Here is a 15,553-nt window from a genome sequence, read left to right as displayed (position 1 = left end):
GGACTCGTCTGACGGCTTAAGAGGAGGGAGACCTTCCAGCGTTCGGTTCAAAAGCCAGCGTCTCTGATGGTATGGGGGTGCATAAGTGCATACGGTATGGGTAGCTTGCATGTTTTGGAAGGCACTATGAAGGCTGAAAGGTATATAAAGGTTTTAGAGCAACATGTGCTCCCCTCCAGACGATGTTTATTTCAGGGAAGGCCTTGTGTATTTCAGCAGGACAATGCAAAACCATATACTGCTGCTATTACAACAGCATGGCTTTGTCGTAGAAGAGTCCGGGTGCTGAATTGGCCTTCCTGCAGACCAGATCTTTCACCTTTTTGGTAAAAATATTAAAACAAAGACGACCACGAACTGTTCAACAGCTGGAAACCTATATCAGGCAAGAATGGGACCAAATTCCAACAACAAAACTCCAGAAACTCATAACCTCGATGCCCAGATGTCTTCAAACTGTTTTGAAAAGAAGAGGAGACGCTACACCATGGTAAACATGCCCCCGTCCCAACTATTTTGAGACCTGTAGCAGGCATCAAATTTAAAATGAGCAAATTTTGTGCATAAAATTGTAAAATGTAAACATTTGTTATGTTATCTATGTTCTATTGTGAATAAAATATTGTCTCAAGTGATATGAAAGTCTTTTAGTTTTCATTTTATTAAAATTTAAAAAACATCCCAACATTTCCAGAATTTGGGTTGTACAAACATTCACTCTTATCTTCTGTCTAATATGCTGAAAACTGCTAGGTTAATGTTCCTTTGTGCATTTTGTGACGAATAGCGTAAATGGCATTGAAATAAGAGAAATTCAAAAAAGTCAGTAGCAGTTTGCATCCCTGGAAATTAACATTGACATTTAACATTTTTTTAATCGAAAACAGTTGGCAAATATTTCGGTGTTGTCTCGTCATGTTCAGTTGCTTACATCTTCGCATTCTTCAAGCGATGCACTGCTCGGCTTCTGTGAACAGTAAATCCCGCCTTCTTTGATTTGATTTGACCGCTGCACACGCTAAACTGATTCGAATTTTTGACTCAAGTGGGCTGCGCGGGCCAATCGTCTGGGCCAACAGAAGGCTATAGGCTATGTAAATTTACTATAATTCATCCTTTCTATACAGTATATATTTACTACTGCTCTGAGGCACAAGTAGTATTTATATATTTTATAAAATTAATAAGAACTGTTACTTAAGAATTATTAAGTGTTATGTATGGCTGGACTACCTTTTACCTGAAGTGCATAACATGCTGGGTAATTTGGGCTCTGTGAGTCTTTGCATATGTGGGTGAGACAGAAAGGCTCTGACCTGTTTTGATGATGTTGCACAACTCATAGAGCAGTAGTTTGTTGTCTCCTCCAGTGTCCAGCCGCTGCTCCATGTAGCTGTTGAGCTCATATACGACGCTCTGCATATTCGTGTCCTGGTACTGCTGGACACAAGAAAGACACACATTCACATGCACTTGCACTGTATGCTGTATTACTCCAGTCGTCAGTGTCACATGATCCTTCAGAAATCATTCTAATTTGCTGAATTGTTGCCCAAGAAACATTTCTTATTATTATCAGTGCAAACATTTTTGTGGAAACCGTGATGTATTTGTTGCAGGAACAAACAGTGTTTAATTGAAATTGAAACATTTTGTAAAAATGTTTAAGCCTTTACTGTCACTTTTGATCAGTTTAATTCATCCTCCAAATAAAAGTATTCATTTCTGTAAAAAAATAAAAAAAATAAAAATCTTACTGACCCCAAACTTATAAACGTTAGTGTAGTGATTTTATTTTTTGCCGAAAGTTAAATGAATTAAAAGAAAGGTACAATGTGAGTATCTCAGATTTATCCTTCCACACAGGAGACTCAATTTAACATTAAAATCAATTTTGCATTTCGCATTAGGTAACAACTAGGTTCTCAAAAACATAAAAATAGATATTCACAAATACTGTGTAAAACAGACCATTTAATTAGACTGAAAACAGTCTTTCTTTAGGGGTTTTCACGCTTAAAATAATTAACCCTGGGTAATTCTGAACCCCAGGTAAACAGAATCCTGGGTTATCTTGCTTCACATTTCACACTGCTCATATTTTACCCAGGGTTAACAATTAATCCTGGGTATTCATAAGCTGATATTCCTTAACCCTGGGTTAATGTTCTTATTTGCATATTTGTGGTGTCAGCTTCATTGATTGGATAAACGCAGCACGCGACTTGTTTAGGCTAGCTAGCTCTAGCATTGTGGATCCTCGTATTGCCAACTGTACAATCGAGTTTATACTGAATGGACATTTCGGACTATAAATGTAAGAATGAAATGGTCTCTTCACTCAAATTGTCATGTTTTCTTTCAACATTTGACATTTTTCCTCTCAAACGCTGAATTTACTGTTTATATACAATGTGAAGTGCTTCCGTGACTCCCCAAAGCAGGCAAATATGAGTACACGATTGGCTGTCTACAGCGTCTGGTTGTAACATTCTAACACCATCATTCCAGACTGTACAAGTTTGGCACCGCAATGTCCGGGTAAAAAGCCCCGCTTTTAAATTACAAGTGTGAAACATTCCTTACCCAGGGTTAAAAGCGGTGTTTAGAACGACGATAACCCGGGGTTAGGCGCAGTGTGAAAAGATATTTTTGTCCTCCATTCTGGATAGATTTTTTTACTGAACTTGATACAATGCATTATGGGACTTGCCTTTGACACTTTTGACATTTTGGCCAAAACAACTTATTCTTAAAAGGCAGTGTAAATAATGAAAATCCAATAATGAAGCTTTGTTCTCACAATATTCACATGAAATATAAAAAAAGACCTGTGTATAATATAGAAATCAGTTTTTTAACATCCAAATCAGGAGGAGTGAACGGCAAAACAAGAATGTCTATTTCTGTCCCTGTGTGAAAGGTCAGAGTGGGCCGGTGGATGAGGGGTGTGTGAGGTGCTCCCCCACGGGAACGGCTCCCTACGCATCCTGTTTATGTAGACGAACATGTGACGCACTGAGGACAGGCGACATCCCCGCTGTCCTTCTCCAAAAAGTCCTTGTTTCCACAGACCACCCTCCCAGTCTTCTCCAACCCCATCCCTGAACACTGTCTCCATCGTGTTCTGCTGTTCGTGTCTCTCTCCAGCGGCCCCGTTTAACTTCTTCATCTCTGTCCCCTAAATCAGCGGGTCTCAGAGCATAGTGTGTGTGCTCCTAACCCTAGCTCATTAAAGTGGCAATGATCTTATTAACAGGTCATTGCTTCTGCTCATTTAAATCTGTCACAGGGTTTGTGTTCTGCATGTCATTTGTCATTTAACAGACACTCTCATATCTAGCAGCTGTATGCTTGAGTGTGTGTTGCTTAGTGATTATTAGCAGAAACTTTTCAATGAAGTTCTCCATGAGTGCTTCTCCCCTGATAACCATCCCCACTTGGGACACTCTGCCGGTAACACTTTACTTGAAGGGGTGTGCATAAGACTGACATGACACCTTCATAATCATGACATGACGCATGTCATGAATATGAAGGAGGTTTTATGAATGTTTATGACAACTGTCATTAAGTGTCATTCGCTCAGTTATGTCATTTTTAATGCAAAGATGACATTGCTTGAGATGTCCTAGTTATGACAACTTGACATAAACCAATACATCATAACCTGTCAGTGTCTTTGTCATGACAACTTGACATCATTTAGCTTTATGGGTTAACATTACATTAAACTGTCATGTGGTTGGTTTTGACATTGGCTGTCATGAGGTCATTATAATAGTGTCATGAATATTTATCTTGAGCTCAAGTACAGTGGTGCAAATTGAACTTGTCATTAAAATGTCATTAAGTGACAATACTCTGACAAATAATTTTATAACAGCGTCATGACTATTTTTCATTTCATGTTTTTTTTTGTTTTTGTTTTTTGTTGTTTTAAGTTTCCACCAACAGAAGGTCAGATAATAGACAATTTCAAATTTCTTAAAAAAGATGACACTGTTATAAAATAATGGTAACACTTTATTTTAGAGTCTTTTAACTAGTTGCTTATTACTATTAGCATTCATATGGCTAAAATATTGGCTATTTATTAGTACTTATAAAGCACATATTAATGCCTTATTCTGCATGACCTTATTCTACATTCTTAACCCTACCCAATACCTAAACCTAACAATTAACTATAATAAGCAGTAAATTAAGAGTTTATTGAGGGAAAAGTCATAGTTAATCATTTATATATGTCTTCCCTATACTGAAGTGTTACCAAAATAATGTAATGTAATGTTAACCCATAAAGCTAAGTAGTTTTTTAAGTTTGATAATTAATCTGCTATGTCATGTTTATGACAGGTTATGATGTTTTGCTAATGTCAAGTTGTCATGACAAAGACACTGACAGGTTATGATGTATTGGTTTATGTCAAGTTGTCGTAACAAAGACATCTCAAACAATGTCATCTTTGCATTAAAAATGACATAATTGAGCGAATGACATTTAATGACAGTTGTCATAAACATGCATAAAACCTCATTCATATTCATGACACGTGTCATGTCAAGATTATGAAGGTGTCATGTCAGTCTTATGCACACCCCTTCAAGTAAAGTGTTACCATATGCTTTTATATAGGCCTAAGTGGTCCCTAGTACTGTATCTGAAGTCTCTTTCCCGAAACGTGCCGTTTCTGGGTCTGTAGCTTTAAATGCTAATGAGGAGGAGAGAGGTGGGGCAAGGTGGAGGGTGGGTATGGCCTTAACCAGCTTGCGGCTACGGTACCATGCGCTAATGTTGACAGTGGATGTATCGCAATGGCTTGTAGACACGCAGTCGTTCAAGCTTTCTGTTTGACCCAGAATCTGATCCGGATGGAGAAGCACCGGATGAAGAAATTGCAACTCAGCGGCTACAGCAGGACATTTCCGAATGGTTAGTTTAAAACATTGTGTCTGGATACGGTACTTTAGTTGGTTTATGTATGCTGTTACAGTTATTATCATGTAGCTAATGCTAGCCTACATTGTTGGCTCTTCATGTTGCTCTGATTTGCTATCGTATATATTATATATATATAATTACCAGCTATAAACACTAACCAGCGCAATTAAATTAGTCAGACCTCTGCCATTATTACAAATACCTTTTCGGATAGGTGCTGTTGTGGAAAATGTGCTACCATGCCAACATCATTTATTTGTTTACATATTTTATATTTCATAAATCTTAAAAGTTTTTACAATCTTTCTTATTACAATTACATCTAGCATCAAATGTGGATATCGTGTGCGACATAACACCAACAGCAGAACGGTTATCCAAACAACACAGAAATGTTCAACACTCGCGTTACAGTGTGTGTATTCACACACATACTTGATGCTGTCTACCTTTACATTAGCAACAGTAACTGGACTGTATTGGCGAACGCTGAGGAAACAGTCGTCTGTGAAATGTGTGGCGCAGATATACAGAACTATGGGAAGTTGTATTACCAGAGAAAATACAATTAATCCACTCTTTCTTCATTGCCTCGGATGAAGGAACTAAAAAATACTAAGGTGTTCATTTGTACATCCAATCACTCAGCAACTGCCATGCTTCGCTCGTTTGCAAGCCATGATGTCTCTCGAGGAAAAAAAATATTGTACTCGAATCTCACGGTAGTAGCTCATTTTCATGCCATGGGACCTTTAATAAAGGGGTCACACATCACTTTTTTTTTTTTTTAAATGTAAGAGATCCATTTCATTCTACAACATTGATTGCTCATGATATAACTTCTTTAAGGTTAACCCTATAAAGGCTACTGCATCATATTTGATAAGCACATTTCTAAGGCCTCTAAATTATAGACATGATCAAAAGTTTGCTGAAAAACCTGTTGTACATTATCTACTACATGCTGTCTGTCATCTGATTGATAGTTTATACTTTTTTCGCAAGTAAAAGTCTAGAATAATTGTAAAAACATCCCCCTTCAGGTTTTGATACATGTGTCTTTTTGCTGTGAAATCTTTAATGATTTTTATAAAGTAGACATAAGAATAACTTTTATAATGCAAGCAATATTTAAAGATGAACATTTACTGAAGCTACTTAGGTTTACTTTATTATCCATACATCATTTTCAGAAAACAGTGTGAGGGTCAAATATGATACATGAGGATTTGAGAAATGTTTTTTTTTACATTTCTCAATCATTGTATTACATTGCATCATATGTTTTGCCCCCTACAATAAAAACTACAGAGCTTTGATCATAAAACTAAACATTTAAATATCATCTTAATAAGACATATTTTTGAGAGATATAGTGTGACAGCCAATACTTACAGTATCTCACAGAAGTGAGTACACCCCTCACATTTTTGTAAATATTTTATTATATCTTTTCATGTGACAACACTAAAGGAATGACATTTTGCTACAATGTAAAGTAGTGAGTGTATAGCTTGTATAATAGTGTAAATTTGCTTTCCCCTCAAAATAACTCAACACACAGCCATTAATGTCTAAACCGCTGGCCACAAAAGTGAGTATACCACTGAAGTGAAAATGTCCAAATTGGGCACAATTAGCCATTTTCTCTCCCTGGTGTCATGTGACTTGTTAGTGTTACAAGGTCTCAGGTGTGAATGGGAAATGAAATTTGGTGTTATTGCTCTCACTCTCTCATACTGGTCACTGAAAGTTCAACATGGCACCTCATGGCAAAGAACTCTCTGAGGATCTGGAAAAAAAGAATTGTTGCTCTACATAAAGATGGCGTAGGCTGTAAGAAGATTGCCAAGACCCTGAAACTGAGCTGCAGCCCGGTGGCCAAGGCCATACAGCGGTTTAACAGGACAGGTTCCACTCAGAACAGGCCTCACCATGGTCGACCAAAGAAGTTGAGTGCACGTGCTCAGCGTCATATCCAGAGGTTGTGTTTGGGAAATAGATGTATGAGTGCTGCCAGCATTGCTGCAGAGGTTGAAGGGGCGGGGGGTCAGCCTGTCAGACCATACGCCGCACACTGCGTCAAATTGGTCTGCATGGCTGTCGTCCCAGAAGGAAGCCTCTTCTAAAGATGATGCACAAGAAAGCCTGCAAACAGTTTGCTGAAGACAAGCAGACTAAGGACATGGATTATTGGAACCATGTCCTGTGGTCTGATGAGACCAAGATGAATTTATTTGGTTCAGATGGTGTCAAGCGTGTATGGCGGCAACCAGGTGAGGAGTACAAAGACAAGTGTGTCTTGCCTACAGTCAAGCATGGTGGTGGGAGTGTCATGGTCTGGGGCTGCATGAGTGCTGCCGGCACTGGGGAGCTACAGTTCATTGAGGGAACCATGAATGAGCAGAGCATGATCCCCTCCCTTCGGAGACTGGGCCGCAAGGCATTATTCCAACATGATCATGAGCCCAAAGACACCTCCAAGACGACCACTGCCTTGCTAAAGAAGCTGAGGGTAAAGGTGATGGACTGGCCAAGCATGTCTCCAGACCTAAACCCTATTGAGCATCTGTGGGGCATCCTCAAACGGAAGGTGGAGGAGAGCAAGGTCTCTAACATCCACCAGCTCCGTGATGTTGTCATGGAGGAGTGGAAGAGGACTCCAGTGGCAACCTGTGAAGCTCTGGTGAACTTCATGCCCAAGAGGGTTAAGGCAGTGCTGGAAAATAATGGTGGCCACACAAAATATTGACACTTTGGGCCCAATTTGGACATTTTCACATATGTGGCCAGCGGTTTAGACATTAATGGCTGTGTGTTGAGTTATTTTGAGGGAACAGCAAATTTACACTGTTACACAAGCTGTACACTCACTACTTTGCATTGTAGCAAAGTGTCATTTCTTCAGTGTTGTCACATGAAAAGATACTGTATATGCATTTTATGTCTGCTATACTGTTATAAGATCTCATTGATTTACATTAAAAGTTATCAGCACAGTACATACACGTATATCACGTAAACACATAAAATGTATTATTTTCAATGTCAGGCTTTACTGGGTTAAAGAAACACACATACACACACACACACACGAAAGCGATGCATCACTTACCCTGCTAACTTCTTTAGCTGAGGAGTCATCTGTTAAAATACAAAAGAAAACCATGTCAAAACAAATGAAGACGATCATATACTGTAACACAAAGTCACTTTCATGGATGACTGGGCAGAATGTCCCTTCATATGCATGATGCATGTTTTATTTTGATTTATTATGTTTCCCATTTTTTCCGAAGTCTTGTGCATTTACTTATATATATGTGTTTAAATGTATTTAATTTATGGACTTTTTATGCCTTTAATTATATGAATGAATTAATTTATTTGATGTCTCTTCATTTGCATACAGCATGTTTTATTTTGATTTATTATGTGTCCCTTTTTTTTATTTTACATAGTCTTGTGTGTATTACTTATAATATATATAAAAAAGAAAAGAGTAACACATGAGAAACAGGATCAAAACTGCTTCACCAACATAAGCAACACAGCACAACGTGACATGCACTGACCGCTGTGTCACAGTTATAACACAAACACAAAAACAAACACAATTTAATGTGTAGCTATGCTAAAACTGACTCAAGTGTCCTGACCAGGTGCCATGTTACACATTGACAGAATTGCAGTCAGAACAATATACAAAACCCTGCTTTGTGTAGCAGAATTTTGGGTCAGTGAGAGCAGAATGCAACAGAATAAGAAACCAATCAACCAACAAAAAGTTCTGTCACCTTCCTAATTGTCACATTTGCAACTGATTAAGCAAAAGTTTTTATAATCTGATACCCAAGCCCTTGGTAAAAATCAGATTGCAAAAGAGCTTGCAAAAGCTCCATCTACCTACAAACACAAACATGACATACGGACACAAACATGTACATCCAGATGAGTAAGGAGAATTTGTGAGAAATTGCCACCTCCTTTTGTTCTCCTGAGAAACCACCTGTATCTGAGGTCAGTGGGTTTGTAAAACCTGGGGACATTCAGCAAACTCTTCCTACTGGCTTCCCCCATTAGAAAGAAGCTCAGTCAGTGTGTAGAACACAGGAAGTGATGCATATGAACGTCTTGTAGAATGTATCTCTGTGCAAGCATTACAGCTCACTCGCAACAGCAAGTAATGTGACATACGTCAGACTGCTCACAGGTGCCGATGTGGTCCCAAGTTTACATACAATTTTTATGATGCATCTTATTTTTTAAATTATTAACATTTTGTAGATTCTGCAAGGGGTATGTAAACATATGACCACAACTGTACTTGAGTGACTAAACAGTCTCTAAGTTATTAAATTACAGAACAAACAGTAAGTGATTAGAATAAAATCAAAATAAATACAATTTATTAACAATAATTTACTGATTATAACTGAGAATGTCTCAATTTATTTCAAAAGCCTTAGACCTAAAGTCCAAATGTTTGGCATAAAATATTCACAGACCAATCGCACCAATTCCAAAGCAGCATTCAGATTTCCAAGTTTTTTTTGTTTTGTTTTGTTTCAGGGAAAGTTTGGCATTGGACACACTTTCAAATGTTTAAAGAGTAAAAAACTGTTTGTATGTACAGAGGGTTCATTATGTTTAATTGTTTTAACTTTTTCAAAGTCCTAAAATGTATTTATTTCCAGTTATTCCCTTTCAATGTGGTCTCAAGACTTTCAGACTCAAGGTCATGACCCAAATGGCACCCTACGTCCTTGCGGTTAACACTAGTAATCAAGTGATCGGGGGTGCAAAGTGGACATAAAAGGGGTGTTCATGAGAACCCTTCTGAAACCAAAAATGACGAATGGGACACTCTAGTGATTCTTAACCAGAGAGCCTCAGCAAACTTTCAAGGGGGCCTCAAGATGATTAAAACAACACAACATCAAGATATTTATTGTTTTAATTCACCTCCTCAACAACCTACTACGGTTCCCATGGTCTTGGAAAACCTGGATAAATGAGGTAGCCTGATTTTAAAAGTGTGATTTGAAACCTGGAACAGTCATACAAATTAAAATCTTAAAACTCCATGGGCTTTTTGTTCTTAAATCTTAATCTTTATCACAAACAACAGTAAAGTCATATGAATTGATTTTTTTGACTCTACTGTCACCTGATGGACCTTTGGCTTGCTTAGACACAAATGGATGAGAACAAAATTTGAACTGAATCGAAACAACAACAACAAAAACACTTTATTAGGGGCCTTATTAGGCATTTCGAATATTTCGAATAAGTTTGAGAATCACTGCTTTACGGTCTTGTGGCCTTTGTAAGTCCACATGACCATAAGTGTACATGAAGTGCACCATTTGCCCAACTGTACTTTATATTTCCTTGTCCTTTAGTTCTTAGTATGAATGGACATTTAGACTAGAGAACAGATCGGCAAGTGTAACTCTCATAAGCAGAAACACACATCAGATCACTTGTATCAGCTATAGATTTGGTCTCTTTTGATTCCCTTTTGACATTGGCAGGCACTATGTCTAATCAGCCATTTATATCATCTTGTAAATCTGACACTGTGCACTTTCAGCACAATCCATGTTCAGGAGAACACTGCGAGACCTGCAAGTATGGCAGTGTCTCCTCCTGCCGTTCCATTTCGCAAACAATATGATGACAATATGGCTATGATGACAGTTCCTGGCCTACATAGATAAGAGTCTGTCTACATAGGCAGCTTCCTTCAAACTCTGGATCTGGAACACTCCACATATAGGCAACAACTTACATGACAGACAAAAACGCTCCGAAAGCTAAGCAAACGACAGACGTCACACTGATTACAAAAGAGTTTCCTGTTAGCATTTTGCTAACCTAATGCAGCAATACTAAGTGCACAGACAAAAATCGGTTAAAATAGCCCCAAACCTTTTACATTGATATTTTAGGGTACTTAGATGTCTTTTACATTTACACGTCTGTCAAACTTCCTCCATTTTGGAGGGATTTTTTCATTGAACTCGTCATTATGGTATTTTTCTGAATCTGTAAGGTATCTAGCTTTTGAAAGTGCACATGCGATGCATTAAAATGCTGTTTACATAAGAAGCTCACTAGGTTTTAGAAAAGAGCCTAGAAGTGTCTCTCTACCCAGGTTCTGCTGGGCAGCTAAGGGAGGGCAATATTCCACTTTGCGCCACAGGCTACCTATGCTCACGTCATACTTGTTCCATTTCTGGTATTCCCAGATGGAAATCTTTGGTAATCAATGCAGGGACATGCAGATGTGTTTCTGTCAAGCTCTCAGTGGGCAAAAATCTGCCTAAGATTGTTTGTGTAAACTGAAATGAATTCTCTCAATTCAGCATGAAAAGTAAAGCAGATATCCACAATCTTATGTCAATAAATACCTTATTGTGGCAATCAAAAAACATGTATTGTACTTACAATTGGGCAAGGCATTACACCCTATTTAATATAAATTATTCTCAGTGGTAATCAATTGATCTTAACTTGTACTGAACACAGAACATTACTTATATACAGAACAATAATTTCAGTTATCCTAGCTTAATGTGCAGACACAAGCCATTGACTTTAAAACAACTATGTAAGCTGATTTTGACTCAAAATATATTTTTTGAGCCAAGGAGGTCTATAATACCCGTAGAGAGTCATTAACGTTCCAATTTATCTCAATGAAAGATGCTTGGCTGGTGCATATATGGTGGATATGGAGAACAGAACAAACCCATTTGGAAAATGGTCTGGTGCAGAAATTACACACAGCAGTTAACAATGAAAAATGATTTATTTTCTTAAAACACATTTCTGGTGTCTTGTGAACTATTTTTTCTTCATAACATTTTTCAAAAAAATGTAACAATTTTTTAAATGACTGACATCATCAAGCTCTTTATTTTCAACCCATACTTTCAACCACTTTCACCTTTCAACCAATATCTGATGGATACAGCTGCTCTATGTTTTATTCTTGTTGAATTTTACATTTCACTTGAAAATTCGTCAATATGGTATTACGGAAGTAAAACACTGTTTCGCGTCAAAAAATAGATTAATGGTTTAATAATGGAGTGCTAGGCAATGTACCACACTGAACCAAGAAAGTGATAAAATGGTGAATGCAATTATCACTAATTTAATGAATGAACAGAATGTATTAATGAATTCTTAGAAATTCTTTGAAATATGTCCAGACATTCCCTGTCTGGCGCCAAGCTGGACACAAACTACACATTCAAGCAGCTTCCTCTTCTGTTATTGAATTACAGCACATTTCAGGATTTTCTAGGCACACGTCATTGCCGGCTCTCCTTAATGGCTAAGGTCATCAAAGGCCATTAGGTTAAAGACAGACCGAATGAGTATGTCATGAATCGCACTGTGCACACATGTGTGTGTATGTGACAACGTGACACAGGACCAGTCCAGATGTAGCATTTCTCCTGAGGCAGAACAGCGAAAGGTTTGGGATTTATCAATTACTAAAAGACTGCATATGTGTGAGAAGAAAACAGGGCCAGAGGGACACTAGATGAGAATAAGGTGCAGGGAGCTGACGTCACTGGGGCCTTGGGGGTCCTTGTTAGTCTCAACCAAAGCACAGGCACTTCATCTACTGTACACACACTATAACACAACACATATTATGTATTAGTAGTGCTTACTAATATTTAGGGTTAGGGATTTGAAAACAACAACAACAACAAAAAAACTACCACTTAGTATTAAAAGTGCTAAAGAGGATGTTTTGTTTTATACATTTTTGCAATATTACTTGAAACTGTCTTTACTAACTGATAAAAGACTATTTATTAGGTGCACTGAAAGTAATAATATTAATATACATCATCTGTGCACGAGGTAGGGCCTTAAAAAACATCAGCCAATCGTTTACGCGATCATTGCGTAAACGATTGGCCCTCTGGCTTGTCAATCACTGCCATGACGATCCATGTGAGAGACGCGCGGCTGCGCGCTCCAGTAACTTTCCACACTCCACAGGCGCTGCATGCAATGTTTTTGTCAGGAGACAGGAGTAACAACTGCAGATTATGAGCCACCTGCGGTGAGTCCGACATAATGAATCCACGGTTTAAAGTCACGCACACACTTTTATTAACGATTGTAAGGCCGATTATGAATGTAAATTGATACTTATGACTGATCGCGCTCAAACGTGTCCAGTCAGAGCCAGTTGCTTTCAGTCTGCGATTACAGTCGGTGTTCAAATTCCATGTGAAAGTATATAAATCTGCTTCAGGAGCAGGAAACAATCGCTGTATGTTGAGCATAGTCAGAATGTTTTAGCTAGTCGTTAAATGTGTGCCCGGCTTAATAACACAGCGAATGCCGGTGGTAAACACTCGTGTTCCGATACTCGTGCACGAGTTTTGGGAGGCGTTCCCTCTAAATGAGCTGTGAAGGAGGGGGGTTGTTCTTACCCATGCGCTCATTTCAAAAACTCAGTCGACAAAAAGAACCTCTTTAGCACCTTTAAAAGATTAGTTGACCCAAAAAGGATAATTCTGTCATCGTTTATTCACCCTCACGTCATACGTCATGTTACTTCTTTCTTCTGTGTAACACAAAAGGAGAAACTGTAAATAATGTGGTCACTCTTTTACAACAATGAATGGTGACCAGAGCTTTCAAGCTTCAAAAAGAATACAAAAGAACCATAAAAATATACTAAAATAAGTATGTATGTCATATTGTTTAAAAGGGGTTTTAAAAAACGATTCATATTCTGTAATATTATGGATTTAACTGCACTGACACTAGCAGATAAGAACAAAATTTGAACTGAATTGAGCTGGATAAATCGACACCATTATTAAACTGAACTAAAATGAATCAATACTGAACATGAGCTGAACAATGACACTATTGTCTTCAGCAGAGCTGCTTATAGATGAATTGAAATTGTTTCATAATTGAACTTTGCAACATTGGCAACATCTGATCAAAATTGAGCTGAATAATGACACATCTGTACAGCTGCTTTACATCTTCAATTTAATACATTTCATAATTGATTCATTTTTCAAGGTTATATTAAAGGTGCCCTAGAATCAAAAATTTAATTTACCTTGGAATAGTTGAATAACAAGAGTTCAGTACATGGAAAAGACATACACTGAGTTTCAAACTCCATTGTTTCCTCCTTCTTATGTAAATTGTTTAAAAGACCTCCGAAGAACAGGCGAATCTCAACATAACACCGACTGTTACGTAACAGTTGGGATAATTAATATGTACGCCCCCAATATTTGCATATGCCAGCCCATGTTCAAGGCATTACACAAGGGCAGACAGTATTAACGTCTGGATGTGCACAGCTGAATCATCAGACTAGGTAAGCAAGCAAGAACAATAGCAAAAAATGGCAGATGGAGCAATAATAACTGACATGATCCATGATAACATGATATTTTTAGTGATATTTGTGAATTGACTTTCTAAATGTTTTGTTAGCATTTTGCTAATGTACTGTTAAATGTGGTTAAAGTTACCATCGTTTCTTACTGTATTCGTGGAGACAAGAGCCGTCACTATTTTCATTTTTAAACACTTGCAGTCTGTATAATTCATAAACAACTTCATTCTTTATAAATCTCTCCAAAAGTGTGTAATGTTAGCTTTAGCCATGGAGCACCATCAAACTCATTCAGAATCAAATGTAAACATCCAAATAAATACTATACTCACATGATCCGACGCATGCATGCAGTATGCATGACGGACATCTTGTAAAGATCCATTTGAGGGGTATATTAGCTGTGTGAACTTTGTTTATGCACTGTATAACTGCACTTATAGTCGAGAGCTCGGGGGGGCAGGAAGCGAGAGATTTAAAGGGGCCGTGCGCTGAATCGGTGCATAGTTAATGATGTCCCAAAGTAGGCAGTTAAAAAAATGTATTAAAAAAAGGGGATACCTTAGACTTATATTACATCTTGTGAAAGAACGTTCTACGGCAACTTTAAGAGTAAGTTGCACCAATAAGAATTAAATTAATGTAATGTTTATCGCTAATATAGGTAAAGCTTTCCACAAGATTTTGGAGTGTTTCTGTGGGAATTTTTGCCCATTCAACCAGTAAAGCTTTTGTGATGTCAGGCACTGATGTTAGATGAGAAAGGCCTGGCTCCAGTTCATCCCAAAGATGATGTCAGGACTCTGTGCAGGCCAGTCAAGTTCTTTCACACCAAACTTATTCTACCATGTCTTAATGGACCTTGCTTTGTGCAGTGGGGCACAGTCATGCTGGAATAGAAAAGGGCATTCCTCAAACCACTCCCTTCACTGGAAGTAAAGGGCCAACCCCTGAAAAACTGTCCCATACCATTATCCGTCCTCCACCAAACATTACAGTTGGCATAATGCAGTCAGGCAGGTAATGTTCTCCTGGCATCCGCCAAATCCAGACTCACCCATCAGACTGCCAAACAGAGAAGCATGATTTGTCACTCCTCATAACACGTTTCCAATGCTCCAGAGTCCAGTGGTGGCGTACTTTACACTAATTCATATGAAGCTTGGCGTTGTACTTGGTGATGTGAGGCTTGCGTGCAGCTG

The 15,553-nt window shown here is 38.1% G+C and overlaps 1 protein-coding gene across 5 annotated transcripts in view; it reads right to left on the bottom strand.

The window, feature by feature from the left end:
* Window positions 1-15,553, bottom strand: part of pde10a (phosphodiesterase 10A) — a 145,718-nt gene that overhangs the window by 36,294 nt on the left and 93,871 nt on the right. For 3 of the 5 annotated variants that reach the window (XM_048205811.1, XM_048205807.1, XM_048205809.1), the window contains exons 3-4: window positions 8,061-8,089; window positions 1,317-1,440 (exon numbers count right to left, since the gene is read on the bottom strand). In XM_048205811.1, the coding sequence (XP_048061768.1) occupies window positions 1,317-1,440; window positions 8,061-8,089 (153 nt within the window). The remainder of the gene's footprint in view (window positions 1-1,316; window positions 1,441-8,060; window positions 8,090-15,553) is intronic. The other 2 variants (XM_048205808.1, XM_048205810.1) reach the window with 1 other exon arrangement.

The sequence above is a fragment of the Megalobrama amblycephala genome, linkage group LG10 (assembly GCF_018812025.1).
Source record: "Megalobrama amblycephala isolate DHTTF-2021 linkage group LG10, ASM1881202v1, whole genome shotgun sequence".
NCBI classification, from domain to species: domain Eukaryota; kingdom Metazoa; phylum Chordata; class Actinopteri; order Cypriniformes; family Xenocyprididae; genus Megalobrama; species Megalobrama amblycephala.
Note: the sequence above shows the minus strand (reverse complement) of the source record. Positions and strands in the feature narration are given on the sequence as shown.